A 19,114-nucleotide genomic window follows, 5' to 3' on the forward strand; every position below is an offset into this window, starting at 1 on the left:
TAGCAAGACGTTGGAGGGAAGTTCCTCCAACCCGGGTTGGAGTGAAGTTTTGTTTTGAAGATACTATTTGTTCCTTTAGTTCCCAACTCGGCTAATGTATTATCATTCTTCCTTTTATTATTTAAACAGCTAACAAGGGTTATTACAGTTCCTCCATTTCAAAAAATAATAATTTTCAACCATTTCAAAAAAAAAAAGGGTTATTACAGTTCCCATAAAGCTCTCAAAACCCAATTGGAAAAAAAGACAAGATGACTTTGTGGAATTATCAAAATATGATAATCAATATCCTAATGGAAATACCAAATAAATTTGCATCCATAGTTGTCAAACTCTTACAAGTTGAGTATAGTCGAGTCGAGTTGAGTTGCCGGGCTTTCGAGGCGAGTCGCATGGGTGACTCGCATGGTTATCAAAATCCTATGAGTCTACTCCCTAGTCAAGTCAAGTCGCTGGGCTTTCAAGGCGAGTCGCATGGGTGACTCACCTCTGTTGAAGACACGTCTGAGTCGTCTTGTTACTCGAATAAATCATTGGAAGTTGACTCGAAAAAATAACATGAGTCAAGTCGAGTTGCTAGGCCTGGGCTTTCTTGTTTTGATGGTTGAAAACTTACAAGTTTGAACTTAAAACTTAATTATATTTGTGCATGCAAATTACAAGTATATAGTTATTTATATTTTTGGCTTAGTGCTTTCTCTATGTGCTATGAGATCTCCGGTTGGATCATCTTGGTGGTAGATTGGAAAAGTATGTTAGATGAGGCAACCTAAATAAATTAGGATACTTGATTTGATTTGATGTGGTGGTAAATTGAGGTAGGTATGCTTGATTAGGTAATAAGATTAGACTGAGATTATTGCTTTCTTTTCTTATCATAAATCCTTTTCATGTTTATACTTTGAGTGTTCTATTTAAACACTCATTAGGTTCATTGTAAATCATCCAAAATTAATAGAAAATCTCTGATTTTATCACTTTCAACATAGAGATGAAATTGACCTCTAGATACTTGTAAATGACCTGTCAAGAACAGATAGAGGCCCACTACCTTCATAACTAGGTGGAGGACCAAGGAACACAATTGTGGGAACATCTCATTGTAGATGCCTCATTTTGTCCCACAATAGCCCAACACAGTCTAAGCGTTCTGATGATGAACCGTGCTTGATAAACGGAGTAAATCACCTATAAGGCCAAAAAGACAACAAATCAGAAGACAGAAGGAGGCTAAAAAGTCAGGGCTTCCAAATCCATATTCTAGCTTGTCCAAACCCAATTACTTGTCCCAACTCTTCTCCGTTCTTATCAGATTTGACCCATTGGGTACAAATGTCAGCCCATCAAGTCTCGGAGATACCACCCCATACATAGTGTCCGAAAAAATTGTAAAATTGAAATTCAAAATTCCCTCCGATGGGCGTCGTGATTTGGTCCCGAAATCCGATCGATCACCACCATCAATTCCCTGGATTGGCAATCCATCGAGTAGGCCCACCTATTATCTCCCTCCAATAGAAGAATCAACAAGCTAGATCATATGTCTAACAGACTGGGCAAAACTCAGACTCCGACGAGAACTCAGCCAAAGTAAAAGGGAGACTGAATCTACGATGGTCACGAGAAGGAGGGGAACTCCGCCTATGTTAAGAGATCCCAAAGTAAGAAAAGAGTAGAATTTCTTATTATCATCCGAAACATTGCGAAGTCTGTACAAATTTTCAGCTTGGGAATCAGAGACTTACGTAAAAAGGAAACTAAAATCCATATAATTTCATAAGGGCAATGGTCCCTTCCATGGCTTCAGCCAATCCGAATGTATTAAGACAAAGAAACATACTCTGCATTGTACATCTTGCCTAGGATTTGCTAGCAAATCCCTTAATATCAATACTATGAGGGGCCGTTTGGACACAGATTTTAGAAACCAGGTTCTAGGTTGAAAACAGTGTAAAAGAGAGTTCATGATCCAGCTGCAGCATACTGCCTTGACAGCATTTCTTGGATTTTAAGAAAGAAAATCAGGTTTTAGAAATCTCTCCTGCATCCTGAGATTTCTAAAACCTGGAAACATATGGTGATTTGCTGCTCTCTTGTTGCTGGAAAGAAGGGCAAGAAATAAAAAAAACGACGGCTGGTCTCTTTCTACTCTCGTCTCCCATGTACAATTTTGAGGAAATCCAGGTTTCTAAAATCCGCTTTTCCAAACAGCCCCTGACTCTCTTAAAAAAGTCAAGTCCCCTCGTACTTTTTGTGGGTTGGTTGTGAAACAACAGATTACCCAAAAGCTTAAGCTGTTGGAGACGACATTATTTAATCTTTTATACTTTTAACACTCCACCTCACATGTGACCCCTCTTTTTAGGGTTGGACTACACATGGCACATGTGGCCAAGGTTTTAAATTTCGGATTTCGGTCAACACCGAAACCGAATTTCCGAAACGTACCAAATTTCAGTCGAAATCGGTTGAAATTTCGGTCGAAATTTCAATAATATATCAATATTTTATTCCTTTATGGAATTTCAACCGAAATTTCGGAAGAAAAATCCGTCGTTTCGATCTTATCTACTGAATTTCGACCGAAATTTCGGGATTTCGCCTAAAATTTCGGTTTCGGTAAATCCTAAAATTGTAGCCGAAACCGAAATTTAAAGCCTTGCATGTGGCCCCTCTTTTGGGTGGGCCATTACATGTGGATTTTTACTATCAAAGAGTTTTTAACCCTGGCAATTGCTACCATGTGAAACAACCAATTACTCCAAAAGGCGAAAGCTAGCTTACGCTGTTTGAGGTGGTGTTATTAATCTTTTATACTTTAACACGGGGAGAGATCTTTTTAATTTCATTTGTCTTTGAGACGTGAGAGTGGGAACATAGGGAAAGATGATACATGGATTTTAATATTTTATGAGCTAAAACATTGATTTTATAGGCTAAATACTGGATTTTATTGGTTAAAGCCAGGATTTTCTATGCTAAAACCTGAATTTTACAATCCTGAATTATAAAATCCATGGATCCAAACAGGCTGTTTAAGTTTATGGAAGATTGAAGATCAAGTCTCTTTTCTCAACTCCTTGGATCTCAATGACTGTGCATTTCTATATAACTAAGGTCAAATTTAGTATTTGTATTAAGTTTGTATTCAATTTTTCATTATTAAGTATTTTGTTCCTTAATTTGTGCTTTTCTATATTTCATTATATTGAAGACAACTCATTTTTTTTCCAATGGCTCATTGAAGACAACTTTTTTATATGCTGTGTAGGCATCAATCTCACAAATGAAATGATATTTCAATGGGGCCACATCATGATGGTCCACCAAATCAATGGTCCAATTTAACATGTACCCAATGTGCCAGAAGTTAGTACATGACTGTTTGCACGCCTCACACTTCGTCTCTGTTTGGTTGCAGGTGTTTACCTCATAGATTAGTGGTGTAAGTAGTCAACAGGGAGGAAACAAACAATGTTTTGCCTGGAACTTGCCTCACCTCATATAATAGTGGTAAGTAGTGTTTGGCAGTGAACCTCGTAGTGTAGTGGTAGGGGTGTGTCTTTGCCAAAATAGAGAGAGAAGAGAGGGGGAATAGAGAGACAGAGAGAAAAAGCATCATTCCCGATAAATCCAAGCAAAATTTCACCTTTTTGACATTTTTGGCTTGGATTTCATAGGGAGGGGACAAGGGTGACACATCAGCAGATGTGCAAGGATTAGCCGGGACATCCCCGATAGTCTCTTGGGATTTCAATACTACAGTAGCAACCAAACAAGGAATTCTGTGCATCATGCACCTTCATACTATGAAAGAAAATAAAATTAAAAGAGAATGATTTTTTTTTGGCGCATTAGTATGGTTTTATAAATAGGAAAATGTTATCAACATTGTAATGTTTTAATAAGATGCTCGAAGCATTTTGTCGTCTAGTATTCAAAGGGCTGTCCGAAGGATATTACAGTTCTCAAAAAGCTCTAACAAGCCCTTCAAATACTAAACAAGAAGATGCTTCCACCCATATCAAACCATATATAAGAAAAATATTAGTATTGACAACCTTCTTATATCAATATTTATATAGACTCATGTGTCCATCTATTGTGGTAAAAGATGCAATACCACCTGAATTAGTAGCTTGCTAGACCAGTGTCATTTGCCTCGGAATTAAATATGACCACATTTGGATACCTCATGTTTTTGTATTTGGATTTGGATTTGAATATAAAATACATCAATCATCTTGAGGGAGGGAGGGAGGGGCGTCTTGTTGTTGCAGCAGCAAGGTCGAGGAGCATTGAGGGTGAAGGTACTTGCCACAAATATGGATTTCTAAATAATGTCTTGCAAAACAGTTTTGAAAATCAGATCTTTTTAACTGTTGTAGCTGATTTGGAAATTTAAGGATTTGATCTAGATCCAAATCTTAACTACCAAATGTGAGAAATCCAAATCTAAATCTCGTTGGGATCCAAACGTTGCCCTTGGAAATGATAATTTCATCCCTTTTTCAGATGGAACAGCCAGCTCCACAATCAGGACCGTTGAATCATTCCAATGTGAAGTACTACATCAGCCCCTCTGCAGTCATAGATACACTATTTTTTATTTATTTTTGATTGGTAAGCTAGGGTTAGGCAGACCCCTACCAGATATATTAATAATAATAAAAGACAGATACATCAAGGAATAAAAAATTGGGGGGGACCCCTACCAGTCATAGATACAATAGAGCTGACTGTCCCCAGTAAAAAAAATTGGGGGGAGCCAGGATTTATACATAAGAGGCGCAGGCTTATACATAAGGGGGGCATGCTTCAAATTTTAAAGGGGGCTGGGCCCAATTGAGTTGGGCCTATTAAGGAGTTTGACCCAGCTCAACAGGGGCAACTGCCCCCCTTATGCTACATGTAGGAACATGGGCACACCTGAAATTTAATTGATGAATAAGAGGAGTGCAAGAGGGGGACATGCCACCTTAGCTCAAAACAAAAATAAAACGAAGATTACTTACAAAGATACTAGGGATGCCCAAAGATTCATATCTTAAGGCTTCTTAAGATGCTGAAGAAAAATTATTTTTAAATTACAAGAGGGGCATGCTAGCTCATCCAGACCATTCATCTAGATGGTAATAGAAATGGATGGGCCGTATATTGAAAATCTCTTGCGTTAGATAATCCTAACCCTTTGATTCTTGAAGACTTTTGCATTGTGGAATCCTAACCCTTTGAATCTTGAAGACTTTTGCATTGTTACCTTTGCATTTTTTACACCTCCATTTTTTATATGGTGTAAGCCCTTATAATCCTGTATTTTTCAAAATGTACTGAATGGATCACACTATAGGATGATCCAAACCGTGCATGTGATGGGCCACGACTTAAATAGGTTGTGTCCAAAAATCCATTTCTATAGGATGATCCCAACTCTCCAATCTATAGAGGAAATGCATATTATCGAAATTCTATAGATCGAAGGGCTAGGATCATCTTATGGAATGATTTTTGGCGCACAACCTGTTTACGTTGTGTTCCATCAAATGGACGGTTTGGATCATCCTATGATGTGGTCTTTGAAAAATACGGGACTATAAGGGCTTACACCATATAATCTCACATTTTGCAGGCTACAATTGTTATTTCATTTTTTTGAATGGAAGCACACTACAAATTGATGGGCTATGATTTTCCGAGATTTTATACGGTGTAAGCCCTTATAGTCCCTTATTTTTCTAAAAGTACTGTACGGACAACATCATAGGATGATCCAAACCGTCCATAAGATGAAACACAACGTAAATGGGTTGTTCCCCAAAAATCATTTCCATAAGGTGATCCCAGCCCTCCGATCTATAGAGGTTTCCATAATATGCAGTTCTCTCTAGATCGGAGGGTTGGGATCATCCTATGGAAATGATATTTGGGGAACAACCTATTCACATTGTGTTCCATCTTATTGACGGTTAGGATCATCCTATGATGTGGTCCCGTACAGTACTTTTAGAAAAATAAGGGACTATAAGGGCTTACACCATATAAAATCTCTGATTTTCCAATGAGAAAGACTCTTGTGGGTCAGGCCTCATTTTGTCAAAAATAGGACCACACACACCAAATAATTGTCCAATTATTTTTGTCTTTTTATGCCAAGAAGGAAAACCATATGAGAAAACAAAAATAGATTAAATAATCCAAAAGAATACGGTTACAACTGAAATTGACAAAAAGAAAATGCTGACAATTCTTCTTACCTTCAAATTTCAATCCAACCCGTCGGGATATCCCCAGTCCCTTTTTTATAATGGCACCCCTCACTTATTAACATTTCCTTTATTGGATGTTGATAGACTATCTTTGTCTTTTCCTAAAAATCCATGAATTTTCATCACCATTTTCATCTGTCTTTTCCTCCATTTTCAGGAAAAGAGAAACGAAAGGGGTGTGGGAATATCCACATGTTTTGATAATGGTACTGCTCACTTTCTTAAGCAGTTTTTTTTATTGGCTGGGCATATTGCTTCCTAAGATTGAAACAGTCTTTTAATAAGCTGATTAGGAACGTGAAATAAAGAAGGGAGTGCAGATATCAATTCCCTTCATAAATCTGTGAAGTGAACACCAGGAAGGCATTATTAAAGGAGTGCAAATATCATTTCTCGAAACAAGGCCCGGCAAGGAAGAGCTGGATACTCCACTCACTGATCCAAACCATTCAGCTCTTGGGTCCTACCATGGATGATTCTAATGCTCTAATGGGAGTTTTACAAGAGAATAGTTGAGATTAAAAAGCCAAGGAGAGATGGAGGGTCAGGATCACGGGGAAGGAGAGAGTTATGGGGTGTTGAATATCCCACAGCAGGGCCCCACTGAACGAGTAGTTTAGATCATTTGATCAAATAGAGCCCACCTATATAAATGCTCATCTTTCCTCTCATCCAAGCTATTTTTCTCAAGTAATTAGAATTTGAAACAACCAATTATTCCAAAAGCTTAGGCTGTTAGAGTTGGTGTTATTTAATCATTCATACTTCAATACTTCCCTTCAAGTGTGGCCCCACCTTTTTAAAGTTAGCTGTACACATTGCACATGTGGCCCCTCTTTTAGGCTGGTTATACATGTGGAGTTTTATTATCAAGGAGTTGTTGGGTTGTGAACCCGGGCAACTCTATCAAGGTTTTTGGCTCGCAATATTGTCTGATACAATGTGAAACGATCAATTACTCTAAAAGCTTAAGCTGTTAAAGTTAAAGTTAGTGTTAGTTAATCATTTATACTTCGAGACCTTGGAAATTGTAGCCAGATAAGGAAGACCATAGTTTCAAAAGCGCCAGAAACCACTGGGTGCAATAACCCTTCTCAAATGCATGTGAGACCCACATCACAGTTCAAATTCAAAGTTTGAAACTGCACTCCACACCGACGTCTACATTTAGATAAAACCACCCAACTCAGACAACTATCTTAACTACCACAAGTCAATCTTCCCATGTGAAGTAACAAAATCAGGCACACTTCATACCACCTTTCCTCTAATTCTTACACGCCATCTTTTCTATTTCAGATCTAGAATGTTGTTTTGGAAAGAAAAGAAAAACTATGAGAGAGAGAGAGAGAGATCAGGGATATGTCCAAACAGAATTTCTAAATTTAGAAAGGATCCCTACCACAAAACCTCTTTGAATCAATCAAACATCAAAAAGCATACAAGAAGAAAGGAATCAAATCCATTGCCTAACCAAAATCATCTTATTCAACATCATCAATGTCATCATGCAAAGCCTATCTTTTCTCTTTCGTAATACATAAGATTTGTTACATGGAGAGCAAGTCAGCAAGTACAACTACCCCAGAGAGAGAGAGAGACCTACACACTTTTCCTTTGTACCACGTGCAGACCACAACTAGGTGGAGGGAGTTCCAAGGGCACGCTTGGCTTGAATTAAGGAGACAAACCAGTCTGACCGTGGCTCACAAACCCTTAAGAGAATGTCTCTTGCATCGGTTATCTAACATCCTCCAAAAAAAACATAAAATTTTCAAGGGAACTGAACATGAGTCATGAGTGCATACCCCAAGACAAATAAAAAAAAAAAAAAAACGAGAGAAAGTGATGATCACTTACTTTGAAACCTTTAATCTTAATCATAGGTGTAATAATTATTAAACCTTTTGGTATGGAGAAGCTTTTGTTTCTCCATTGATCGGTGTTTCCATGATGATGATGATGATGATTAAAAGAGATGATGTTCCCTAAATTTACTGAGCTTTTAACCTAAATCAACAAAAAGAAGTAATGATGAAGATTATGATATGGGTTTCTAATTAAGGACATGAAGAAGGTTTGCATGAAAAGGTTGTTGTTAATCATGATGAAAAGTATGACATGGTTCTTGGACTAGGGTTTCCCTTTTGGCTTTTGAACTGAGATTTTGGTTATGAGTAGGTTTACATGGGAAGAAATGTTCATCAATGGCAAAATTTGGGTACCCTAAAACAGAAAAATTAAGTCTAAAGAGATGATATTGGGTTAGGGTTGTGGATATGGGAAAAAATTTTGCATGGGAAAAGGGCAATTATAGGGTGAAAATGGGAAGGGGGAAGAGGTGTTCATTGAATCAAGCTTGTGGCCTAGGGTTTGTAAGGCATTGACTTGTGACTTGAGGAATTTGAGATAATTTGCAGCCTCATCAAGCATTGATGCAGTGTCCATTTTGCTCCCACCAGGGACAAGCCTTTGCAATACCCTAATCCTATCACTTATCCTTTCCCTCCTTTGCCTTGCAGCCATAGTCTGTGGGTCACTTGAAATCTTCACATTCTTCCTCTTGGGCTTCTCCATCACTTCTAAGCCTAAATTCACAGGCCTAAAAGCTGCTGCCCTATAAATCATCTCCTTCATCTGTGCTAAGGCCTCGGTGTCCGGCTCCTCACCGGACGAAACCGAAGAGTTTGGCTGTCTAAAGTTTATATTTGAAGCTCTTTGATCCTTTTCTAATCTGGGTTTCTTCAATTTCGCCGGATTCTCAGTGAATAGCTTAAATCCACCCTCAGTAGTGGAAGAATCCGATTGAAAAATATTGAAATAACGATAGCTCGATTCGTTGCTTCCATTAGAATTAGCCTTATATTGATCCGAAGAACTCTGCGAGACTGGTTCGTGTAACTCACTTATCTGCCGATGAGCTTCTTTGTTGCCCTCACTGGTGCCATTGTTCTCAGATTCTCCTGATGAAACATTCCATAAATTCTTGCAATCAGAGAAAATGGCGGAAATTCCATTGTCATCCCCAGATTTGTCGGTATCGCTATTGGTCTCCGATAGAAAGCAGTCTAAGGATTCAATTGAATCCGAATTCGAGAATCGGATCTTTTCATTAAAAACTTGCATTCCATTGGATGTGCCTAAATCCGCCATTAATGGGTTCATAAGATAATTAGGCTTGTTGATCAGAGGTGGAACTAATTCAGCAGTTAGAGCTTTCCCCCAAATGGTTCCTTCTCCTGATTTAGCAAGGACTTTATCTGCGGCCATTCTTATCGCATCTTGCCGCTGTAACAAATTCAAATTCGAAGCGCTGTTTATCGAATCTAAAATTGGAGCTAACTGTTCCACCATTTCGCCGACTCTATCGGAATTTGAACTTGTATTGCAAATACTTGGGTTGAAGAAGCCTTCGGAGAAATCCCTATTGCTACTTTGAACACTTTGATTTGCATTTGAATCCGCTGAATTCATGATGGATTGTGGGTTATCCCAACCCAAACTTTCCATGGGCAAACGAATATTTTCTTTAAATCTTTAAATTGAAATTGGAAAATCTTCTTTATCTGCAAAAACCCAATTGAAGGAACACAGAGGTTATAAGATAAAACAAGTACTTAATAAGATTAGAAACCTATTTATAGTTTTATACATAGCCGTCAGACATGAAGATTTACATATAAGTTTGAAATTCGTCTCTGTTGAATCCAACAGCAACTCAAAAATCATGAAATTATCAATAACAAAGGTTACTCCAAATCATGAGGCCTACCTTTCTTGAACCCGCGCCCACCCAAATCAGAAAATCCAATCAATCAAGCTAAACAATCTTGGAAAATTGATGTAATTCACATCAAGAAGAGCAAAGTGACTGAAGAAAAGGAAGGGTCTTTTTTCCTACCTTAGGCTGTCATGTTTTGATTGTATGTATACTCAAATGTTTGCTTATAAAGAAGATAGATAGATGGTCCTGAGTCCTGACTACTAGTTGTAAAATGGGGAGAAACCAAAAGGGCTAATAGAATATAATTAAAACAGTTTAGTTGGGTTTTCAAAAGATAAGGATTTTGGGGAGTTTGGTGGGGAAGAGAGAGGATTTTTGCAGATGGGGAGCATGAAATTTCTGAGAGGCATTTGAATAATAAGCAGGAAAAGGCCTGCAGAGCTTTTGGTTGCTTCTGCTATTCCATGCGCTCTGTCAACTTTCAGTAGACAGCAGTGAGAGTGAACAGTTGAGCACTACTCTCATCTCACTCTTCTATAAAGGAAATTAATCATGGTTTAAATCAGGAGACCACACTAACTTTTAAATTGGTTGCTGGTGGCTTTTAAGAATTATAAGTGTAAAATGAGAAGAAGATCTAGTGTTATTATCGAAACAAGGGAGTGTGGATATCATTTCCCAATAATAGTTACTGATATACTTACTCATCAAAATACAATTAACTTTTACTTTTTATACACTTGATTTATGTGTGTGCACATAATTACAGGTAAACATAGTCATACATAGGCTAGAACCTAAAAAAAAGATACTCATAAGTAAGCATGGGCCTAGAATACCATATATATTGATGTTGGCACTGCTATATTTTGATAATTGCACTCACTCATCATGTCTTTTATTATTTAAACCGCTGTCAAAGGTTATTACGGTTCCCAAAACGCTCTCAGATGCCAATTGAAAAAGAAAAGACAAGCTGAGTTTGTGAAATTATTGAAACATGGTAGTGCAAATATCAGTTGCCTATATATTTTTATACATACATACATATAGAGAGAGGAGTTCTACTACATAAATAATACGGATGGGCTCCTAGTATGATATTACTGACTGATTGTACTAACTGCAAGCTTTAGAGTCCTAGCAAGAAAAAAGTTGTGCAACAATAACATTGTAAATCATACTGCAATTGAGAATGTACAGATGCATAAATAAATAAATGTAAGCATGTGTACTTTGGTTTATGAAAGGCTAGTATTTAAATGTCTAAGTAATATATCTGAAAATCTGTTTGAGATTTGCACCCTGATTGCAAAGAATGATTTTTGTGTGATGGCTTAGAGCATAAGTTAATGGAAAATGGATTTAAAAAACATAGTTGCAAGAATCAGAAGAAAGAAAGGATGCAAGTTGCTCCAATGACTTTGTCTTTATATTTAGTTTTTAAATGTATATGGGTTGTAAATGTAGATGATATCTGAGTACTTAGTGTTCCCACATGCATACCATGATTACAGCTCAGTGAATGGGTTGCCATAGCAATTCCTTGTAACTCTGCCAGTCCCATATCAACTTCCTATTTCTTTCTCCTTTCTCTTTCTCTTTTTCTTATATTCTAGGGCATAAATAAAAATAGACTAGATGAATGAAAACAAACATAGTTGAAAAGCCATATAAAGGTTGGAAGTCTGAGTCTCTTGTGGATATTACAGGGTTGACTTTGTGAAATTTTCAGTGTCTCAAGCAAGTTGAGGAGGTTATAACTGATAGGGTAGGGCTTAAACTGAGTCGACTCGAGAGAGTCTATTACTCTGAGTAACCTAACCAAAGTATGAAATTGAAAAAGGAAAAATTTGATCCCAAGGCTTTGTGGAATAACAAAGACAGCATTATGTTACATTAAAAAAAGAACTTCAACCAGTGTGGTTCAAGTTTTATTTAGAGGCACCTTCAAATTATGATGATATCGCTCTAAATAAGCCAAAATAACATCATAGAAAGGAAAAAAAATAGTACAAAATTTTCTACGTGAAATTTTTTCTCTGCAATCCAAACAGGGAATTTTAGCCTTGTTTGGATAACAGGGAAAATATTTCTTGAATAAATTTGTTTACTTAGGCTCCGTTTCTTTCGACGTAAAATTTGTTTTATGTTCATTTTTACAACATAAAACAAATTGGGATTTGCTAGTGTCCATCACATAAGGCATTTCGTGGATGGGCTGTTGCATGTCAGAGGAGCCACCTCATGAATGAAGACAAAATTTGCTGAAAAGCGAGCCTGTGTGACTGCTCTCACAGGGAACAGACCATCCACGAAATGCCTTTTGCGGTGGATGCGAGCAAATCCCATAAATTAAAGGTACCAGTAAATAAAACTTGAACTGTGGTAGTTCAAGTCACTTATTTTCATATGTAATCAAACAATGGAAAAGTATGAAATTTTGGAAAAAAAATCCATTTCCAGGCTTTTCTAAAAACTTCTTGCAATCCAAACATGGCCCTGTAGGTAGATAAATTTTTTTTATTGGTCATGTTTATGTGAAAGATGACATATCAATTGGATGGTCTGGATTGTTGGACAGTGTGTACCAATTGAATAGTAAATATAGTGTATACACGACCATTCCTTCTCACCTGAACAGCATCATGAGAAAAGCCTACAAATTAAATTAGCTAAGCTTTCAAGAAAAACACCAAATTTTTTGTACTACAGTTCTCCAAATGAAAGTGGTCCACACACGGCTCTAGCCTTTGGGTATATGTTTGTTTTATATCCCAACTATAGGGTAAGTGGTCCCCGCTGACTATAGTCTAGAGGCTCCCATTGATTTTACCATAGTACTAAAACTCGTCCAGTCAACATGAAACCCGTCTGAGTTGACTCAAGTCAGCTAGTGAAATGAGACGACTCACTAACAATTCTACAGAACGTACGAAATAATCCAATTAATCCTTCAACGGAACACTATTACTTGCAACGCTTTCATGTTTAACTATTGAGTAATATAATCGTATAATTAGGCTAGGTTTGGCAACCATGAAATATTAGCTTATCAAATGGTGAGAGAAGGGGTACCGAGGGTGGGAAAAGGAGAAGGCTGAGAGGTCACAAATGAAAAGTGTTAGAAATGACAAAAGTAGGGAAAAAAAATAAAAGGAAATGATATCAGCACAACCATGTTTTGATAATTGCACAGACCCATCTTGTCTTATATTATTTAAAGAACTTTCAAGGGTTAATGCATTTCCCAAAAGAGGATAGAGTTGCTGCGCTCGAGCGCAGCTAAACACAAAAACAGGGTGGGGCCACATTTTGACTGGGATCCAAAGCATTCATTTGATGGGTCCTTTCATGGGTAGGGTGTCCACCAAAAATCAGCTCCATTGGATCACACCTTAGGGTGTCCATTTAAAGAGCTTTCAAGGGTTAATGCATTTCCCAAAATGCTCTTACAAACCAATTAAAAAGGAATAGACAAGCTAAGTCTTTTCGATTATTAGAACATATATGATGTACTTGTTGGGAAAGTTGCCTTATTTCCTACCACTCATCTTTCCTCTTTTGATTAGGAAAGAGGGAGGAAAAAGGGAAAGGCTAAAAAGGAAAGTGGTTTTTGTTTTTTTTTTCGGTTGTTTGTAAAGCTTATAAAAGGACCAACGGCTCTCTCTTTGTGAGTGTGTGAAAACTTGTGACTTGTGAGAGAGAGAAGTAAGGAAAGGGTAGCGGGTTGTGGGTTTTGGGTTAAATCCATAGTATTCCTTTGTATATTGTTTTCTCATAGTAGAAGATCTTGTTTCTCACCCGCAGAAGTAGGCTTGGCCGAACCACGTAAAATCTTGGTGTTTATCTTGTCGATTGTTTTACTTTTCATTTAATTTGTGCACGATCGAATAGGAATTGCCCGACAAATTTTCTCAAACAGTACTGATATTATTTCCCAAAATAAATCGTAGTTTTTTTTCCTTGTTTTTTTGGCCTTTTCTCACCCCAACTAGTTCGGGAAAAATGGCTTTGTTGAGTTGAGTTGAGTTGAGTTCGGCTTTTTCTCACCCTCTCCTTGATCAATCCTTCTGTCCCTCCCTCTTCCTCCCTCACTCACTCTTGGGTAAGTTAATACTTCATGGAAAAAAAATTTATGATTGCCAAAGATGGCATTAGTATGTGTTTTGATTGTCGGAATCAGGAATCAGCATTTGATTCCCAAGAAACAGAATAAAAAATTAAATTAAAATTTTTTAATTCAAAATAATTTCATAAATATTTCATTCTGACCGGAGCGAATTCAGAATACCACCTCTTGGGGCGAAAAACACATTAAGGCATTTTCCTTCTTAAAATTCAATCCGGTGTCATTTTTGCCTCCTGAGTCCGTTCATTTGTTTTAACCAAATGCTGGAATCAACCAGAATCTGGCTAGGGCATGTTGGGCAACTGTGAAAAGTTTATCAAAATATTTTTTCCCCCCTTGGAAAATGACTTTTCCAGGGTTTGCCAACTCATTTTTAAGGTAAAAATAATTCCAAGAATACTTTCAAAGTTTTTTTTTTTTTTTTTGTAAAAGTTTTAGCTGAAATAATTTTATCTAAAAGGGCATTAACAAACCTAAAAAGTTGTTGTTTTCAGTAGAATATTTTTTTGTGATTGCCAAAAATAGCCTTAAAAGTGTACTAAACTTTTTTGGGGTTTGCTAGGGACCATTGCATAAGGCATTTCACGGAGCAGCTGTTGCATGAGACAGCAGCCACTTCACATGAATTAAATGAATAAGACAAAATCTGAGCCTATGTGATTGCTCTCTCTTGCAACAGCTGCTCCCCGAAATGCCTTCAGCGATGGCCCTAGCAAATCCCAAGTTTTTTTTTATGAAGTCTCCTTTTATACTTCCAGTCATGTTTTAGAATTTTTGAACTTTGTTTGGGCCAGTGAGATGATATGAACCTCAGATCCAGTACAGAATTAAAAAATTGGGATTTTCTAGGCAATTTGACGGAAAGCCATTTTGCAGCTCACTTTTGCAAAACAGCTACCTCATATGAATTAAATGAGTAAGACAAAATCTACTCAAAAGTGAGCCCGTGTGGCTGTTCTTTGCTGCAAAAGTGAGCCACTGTTAAAAGTGTAAAAGACAAATGAACACCTTCTTCAACAGCTTAAGCTTATGGAGTAACTGGTTGTTTCACATGGTCAAAGCAAATGCTTGGGTTCAAACCTCCGTGATAGCAAAAATCCACATGCAATGTCCAAACCCAAAAAGGAGGCTACATGTGCCACATGTAGGCCAACCCTAAAAGAGGAGGCCACACATGAGAGGGACTGTTAAAAGTATAAAAGATAAAATAACACCTTCTCCAACATCTTAAGCTTTCGGAGTAACAGGCTTTTTATGAATTGCCTAACTAATCCCAACCTTGTTTGTACTGCAAGAAAAGTATTTCTGATGGACAATTTTTTCTTGGGAATTTTTTTTCTTCCCTCAATTTAGAGAGGGAAATGTTATGAGTATGGCTAACTTAGAGGGATATCATCGTGAATAAAAGGTCCCTCCAAATAAAAATTGAATAGGGTTGGTTCCGTGTAAAAAAAGAAAAGTTGCGAATTTTAGAAATATTTTTCCTTTCCAAACTTTTCCACAAAATCCTTGCAATCCAAATAGGGCCTTAAAATTTAGAGGAATGACAGATGCAAGGGCCCTCTTTATGCAAGCGCCGGAGAAGGCCCTTTTAATAGTTCCACATCATTTTTAAAATCGGTTGAGAAACTGAATTCGGTTGCACTAAGCATTTCTAGTCTCACAGGAAGAGAGGTCAAATGGCAAGGCAAGGCCAGCCTAGAGCCAGCCTTGAGCATTGTACAAGGACGCGTTGTAGGCGTCACCCATTACTTTTGGGTGGAATTGCCACAGCATTGGCACTCCTTGCCTTCCAAATGTGCCTAGAGGACGGGCCATACACAGCAAGAGCGAAGACCCGGGAGCGGATTCCCCACAAGACGAATTCCAATCACATCACCGACCAATCCTTACCAAAGGAAGAAATTGCACCTTCCTCTCCCCCCGTCCTGCAATCTCAGTATTCTCAATCGATTTTAAAAATGCTGTGGAACTATTAAAGGGCCCTTCTCCAGCCCTTGCATCTATCATTCCTCAATAATTTATAAATTTATATTTTTTCACATAATGGTAAGGAACGAGGGTAAAACTAGGGCTTCCAACTTGGGTCGGGTTTTACCCGACCTGCATCGACCCAACCTGAAAATAACAAGGGTCGGGTTTAGAAATCATGGGTTGGGAAAGGTTTTAAATTGGAAAACCTGACTCAATCTTGGGTAGGGCCGGGTTTAAATATAAAAAAAAACCCGAAATCCAACCCAACTCAACTTCATATAATTATCAATCAAATAAAATGTTATTCCATGTATCAATCCTTACATCTCCGCCAGTGGAGTGACAGCCAGTTTTGGTATGCTGGGAGGTATCATTATAATAATGTGTACTATGACTTTCTTAAATATTTGTTGAATAACATAGCAAATTATTTTCCAATATACTGATACAATTATTTTCATCAGGAATGATAGATGAAGGGCCCTCTTTATGCAAGGGCTAAAGAAGGGCCCATGTATCCACGTCATTTTTAAAGTCGGTTGAGAAACTGAATTAATGACATGGATCTATTCAAGGGCCTTTCTGTAGCCCTTGCATAAAGAGGGCCCTTGCATCTATCATTCCTCTATTTTCAATGAAGTGATTATGTTTGTTATGTGAAAATATAGTGTCCTTAAATTTATATACTCGATGACATAAATTTAGAGGTTTTTGGTGTGAAGATTTGTTTTTCTTTTCTACAATCTTTAAAATTAGACACTGATGTGCTGAAAAAAATGAAAACCCAACCCGACCCGACCCGACCTCAGAAACTATTTTGGATACGGTCGGGTTTACGAATCTCAGGTTTTCTTGTAAAATATTAGACCCGACCCGACCCGACCCGAGTTGCACCAGTAGGTAAAATCATGGGGTAAATAAATGACGGAATGGCTACGACTAAGACGCGTTTGGGCAATCATAAATGTCGGCGTCGCTTTCCACGTTCCTCCCGGATTATTTCTTCCTGCAGATGTGAGCTGTCGGCTCCGGGTTTTGATGGAATCGGCTCGACTCGGCTGCGGCTAGTGGTCCAATTGGGTTTGTTATGTGGGCCATGTCCTGGTCAATTGATTTAGCCCGCACGGGAACCGCACGTGATATTGGCAGTCATACACACGAGGCACATAATTATTGGCTACCGACTTGGCGGATCGCATCCCCCGCACATGAGAAAGCAGAACAGTTGAGCTGGAAGCGGGACCATTGCTCTCTCCTGCGGCTATCGCTGACTTTCAATTCTAAATTAAATTTTTAGGGTATTGATATTGACACTACCATATTTTAATAATTGCACAAACTCTGCTTGTCTTTTATTTATTTTATTTTTTTATGTGGCTTCTTAGAGCATTTTGGGAACTGTATTAACCTTTGACAGCGGTTGTAATAATAAAAGACAAGCTGAGTTAGTGCATTATCACATGGTGGTGCCAATATCAGTAGCCTAAATTTATCAGCAAATTATCGGAACTCTTTCCTCAGCCAGTAATGATATTTTCACGCCCGTTTTGTTTTGTCTTTTCTTGAGAAGTCTTACAAAATAGGGTGGCAATGCTAGAAAAAGGGTGGGAAAATGTCACCTCCCTTTCTCACAGGCAATAACCAATATTTTTGGGGTTAATGAGAAGGGGAAATGATATTTCCACGGCCTTTTCCAGCATTTCCACCCATATTTGTTTTGTCTTTTTCTGAAGATGACAAATTACTGGGGAAGGGTGGAAATATCATTTCCTAATAAAAAGACACCAAAATAAATTATATTTTATATAATAGACTACAATTAGTTGAGGGGTTATGGTTATCACTAATGCAATCTAATAACATACGATCTTGCAAATTTAAGATAAGGGTATGGAGGAAAATGTTATTTTTATCACCTTCTGTTTCTCTTTTTCCTAGGTTAAGGTTATGACTAATGCAACAGAAAAGCGTTCCTGTGCAAGGAGCTTAACTGCGCTTTAGTGGGTTATAAAGCCTCCCATTGGTTCGTACAACGGGTCACCTTTTGAAATGTATGGCGGGTACACAAGAAAGGAACCAATGGAGGGCTTTATAAACCACTTAAGCGCAGTTAAGCTCTCTGCGCTGCAGCGCAGGCGTAGGAACGCTTTTATCATAATGAAATCTAATAACATACAATCTTGTAAATTTATGAAATGAATATGGGGAAATGCTATTTTCACCCCCCTTTTGTTTGTTTTTTTCATGAAAATGACTTTCATTTTAACAGAAAGGCAAGCACAATGGGTTTTAATTCATTCCTTTGTTAGGAAAAGACAAACAAAAGGTGGTGGAATTAACTAATTAACACTGTTTCCCTTGTATGAATCAGACAAGCTCTATTCGTCCTTCCTTCATCTCTATAATTCTCCTTCAATGAGGTCCCAAATCAAACAAGAATAACAAGCTTCTCTTGGATGAAGTGGCTTAGAGCCACATTGTGATGCTCAGACCGACGCCTACTGAGCTATCAATCACCTTCTGGTCGAGAAATGGGATTATTCATTGAGAGACATCGATCGACAAGTCCCTTTTAAGATCGAGTCCCGCTTGGATCCACCTGCCATGGTTATGGGATAGAGATGAGGAAAGAGAAACAAAGGGGGAGCAAAGGTTGCTTTCGCCAACCTTGTTATTGTCAATTCAGTGAATTCTCTTAGGAGATTTAGTGCATTCTTGGGGACAGTTTGTCACATTCAATGACCTTACCACCTCAACAAAACCCCCCATGCCTATCTCTCTCCCTGCTTCCTTATCCTTGAACCATCACTCTCTCAACATTTCTAGAGATGTCTTCATAATCCTCAAGTTCAAAGTCTCAAAACAATCCATCCAAACCTGCAATGTGATCGACCCACACGTGCATTAGAGGCGCGTGCACTTGAGCAAACACGTGTGGGCGCAATGTTCTTGAAAATTACGGTAAATCCCAACAAAAAAAATTTAAATAAAACGATGCGAGTTAACATAGAAGTTTCT

At 37.9% G+C, this 19,114-nt stretch overlaps 1 protein-coding gene across 1 annotated transcript; it reads right to left on the reverse strand.

Moving 5' to 3' along the window:
* Nucleotides 1-7,629: 7,629 nt before the first annotated feature.
* LOC143845912 (basic helix-loop-helix (bHLH) DNA-binding superfamily protein) lies at nt 7,630-10,540 on the reverse strand. Its single transcript, XM_077354311.1, has 2 exons — nt 10,039-10,540; nt 7,630-9,832 (listed from the first exon to the last, which is right to left on the reverse strand). The coding sequence occupies exon 2, from the start codon at nt 9,774-9,776 to the stop codon at nt 8,532-8,534; it is 1,245 nt and encodes a 414-aa protein (XP_077210426.1). The 5' UTR covers nt 9,777-9,832; nt 10,039-10,540; the 3' UTR covers nt 7,630-8,531.
* Nucleotides 10,541-19,114: the final 8,574 nt, after the last annotated feature.

The sequence above is a fragment of the Tasmannia lanceolata genome, unplaced genomic scaffold (assembly GCF_043159265.1).
Source record: "Tasmannia lanceolata isolate RefF3 unplaced genomic scaffold, GAP_Taslan_0.1 ptg000015l, whole genome shotgun sequence".
In the NCBI taxonomy this organism is placed as follows: domain Eukaryota; kingdom Viridiplantae; phylum Streptophyta; class Magnoliopsida; order Canellales; family Winteraceae; genus Tasmannia; species Tasmannia lanceolata.

Coding starts and splice junctions, on each gene's coding strand:
- LOC143845912 (XM_077354311.1), bottom strand. CDS start 9,776: ATGGAAAGTTTGGGTTGGGATAACCCACAATCCATCATGAATTCAGCG.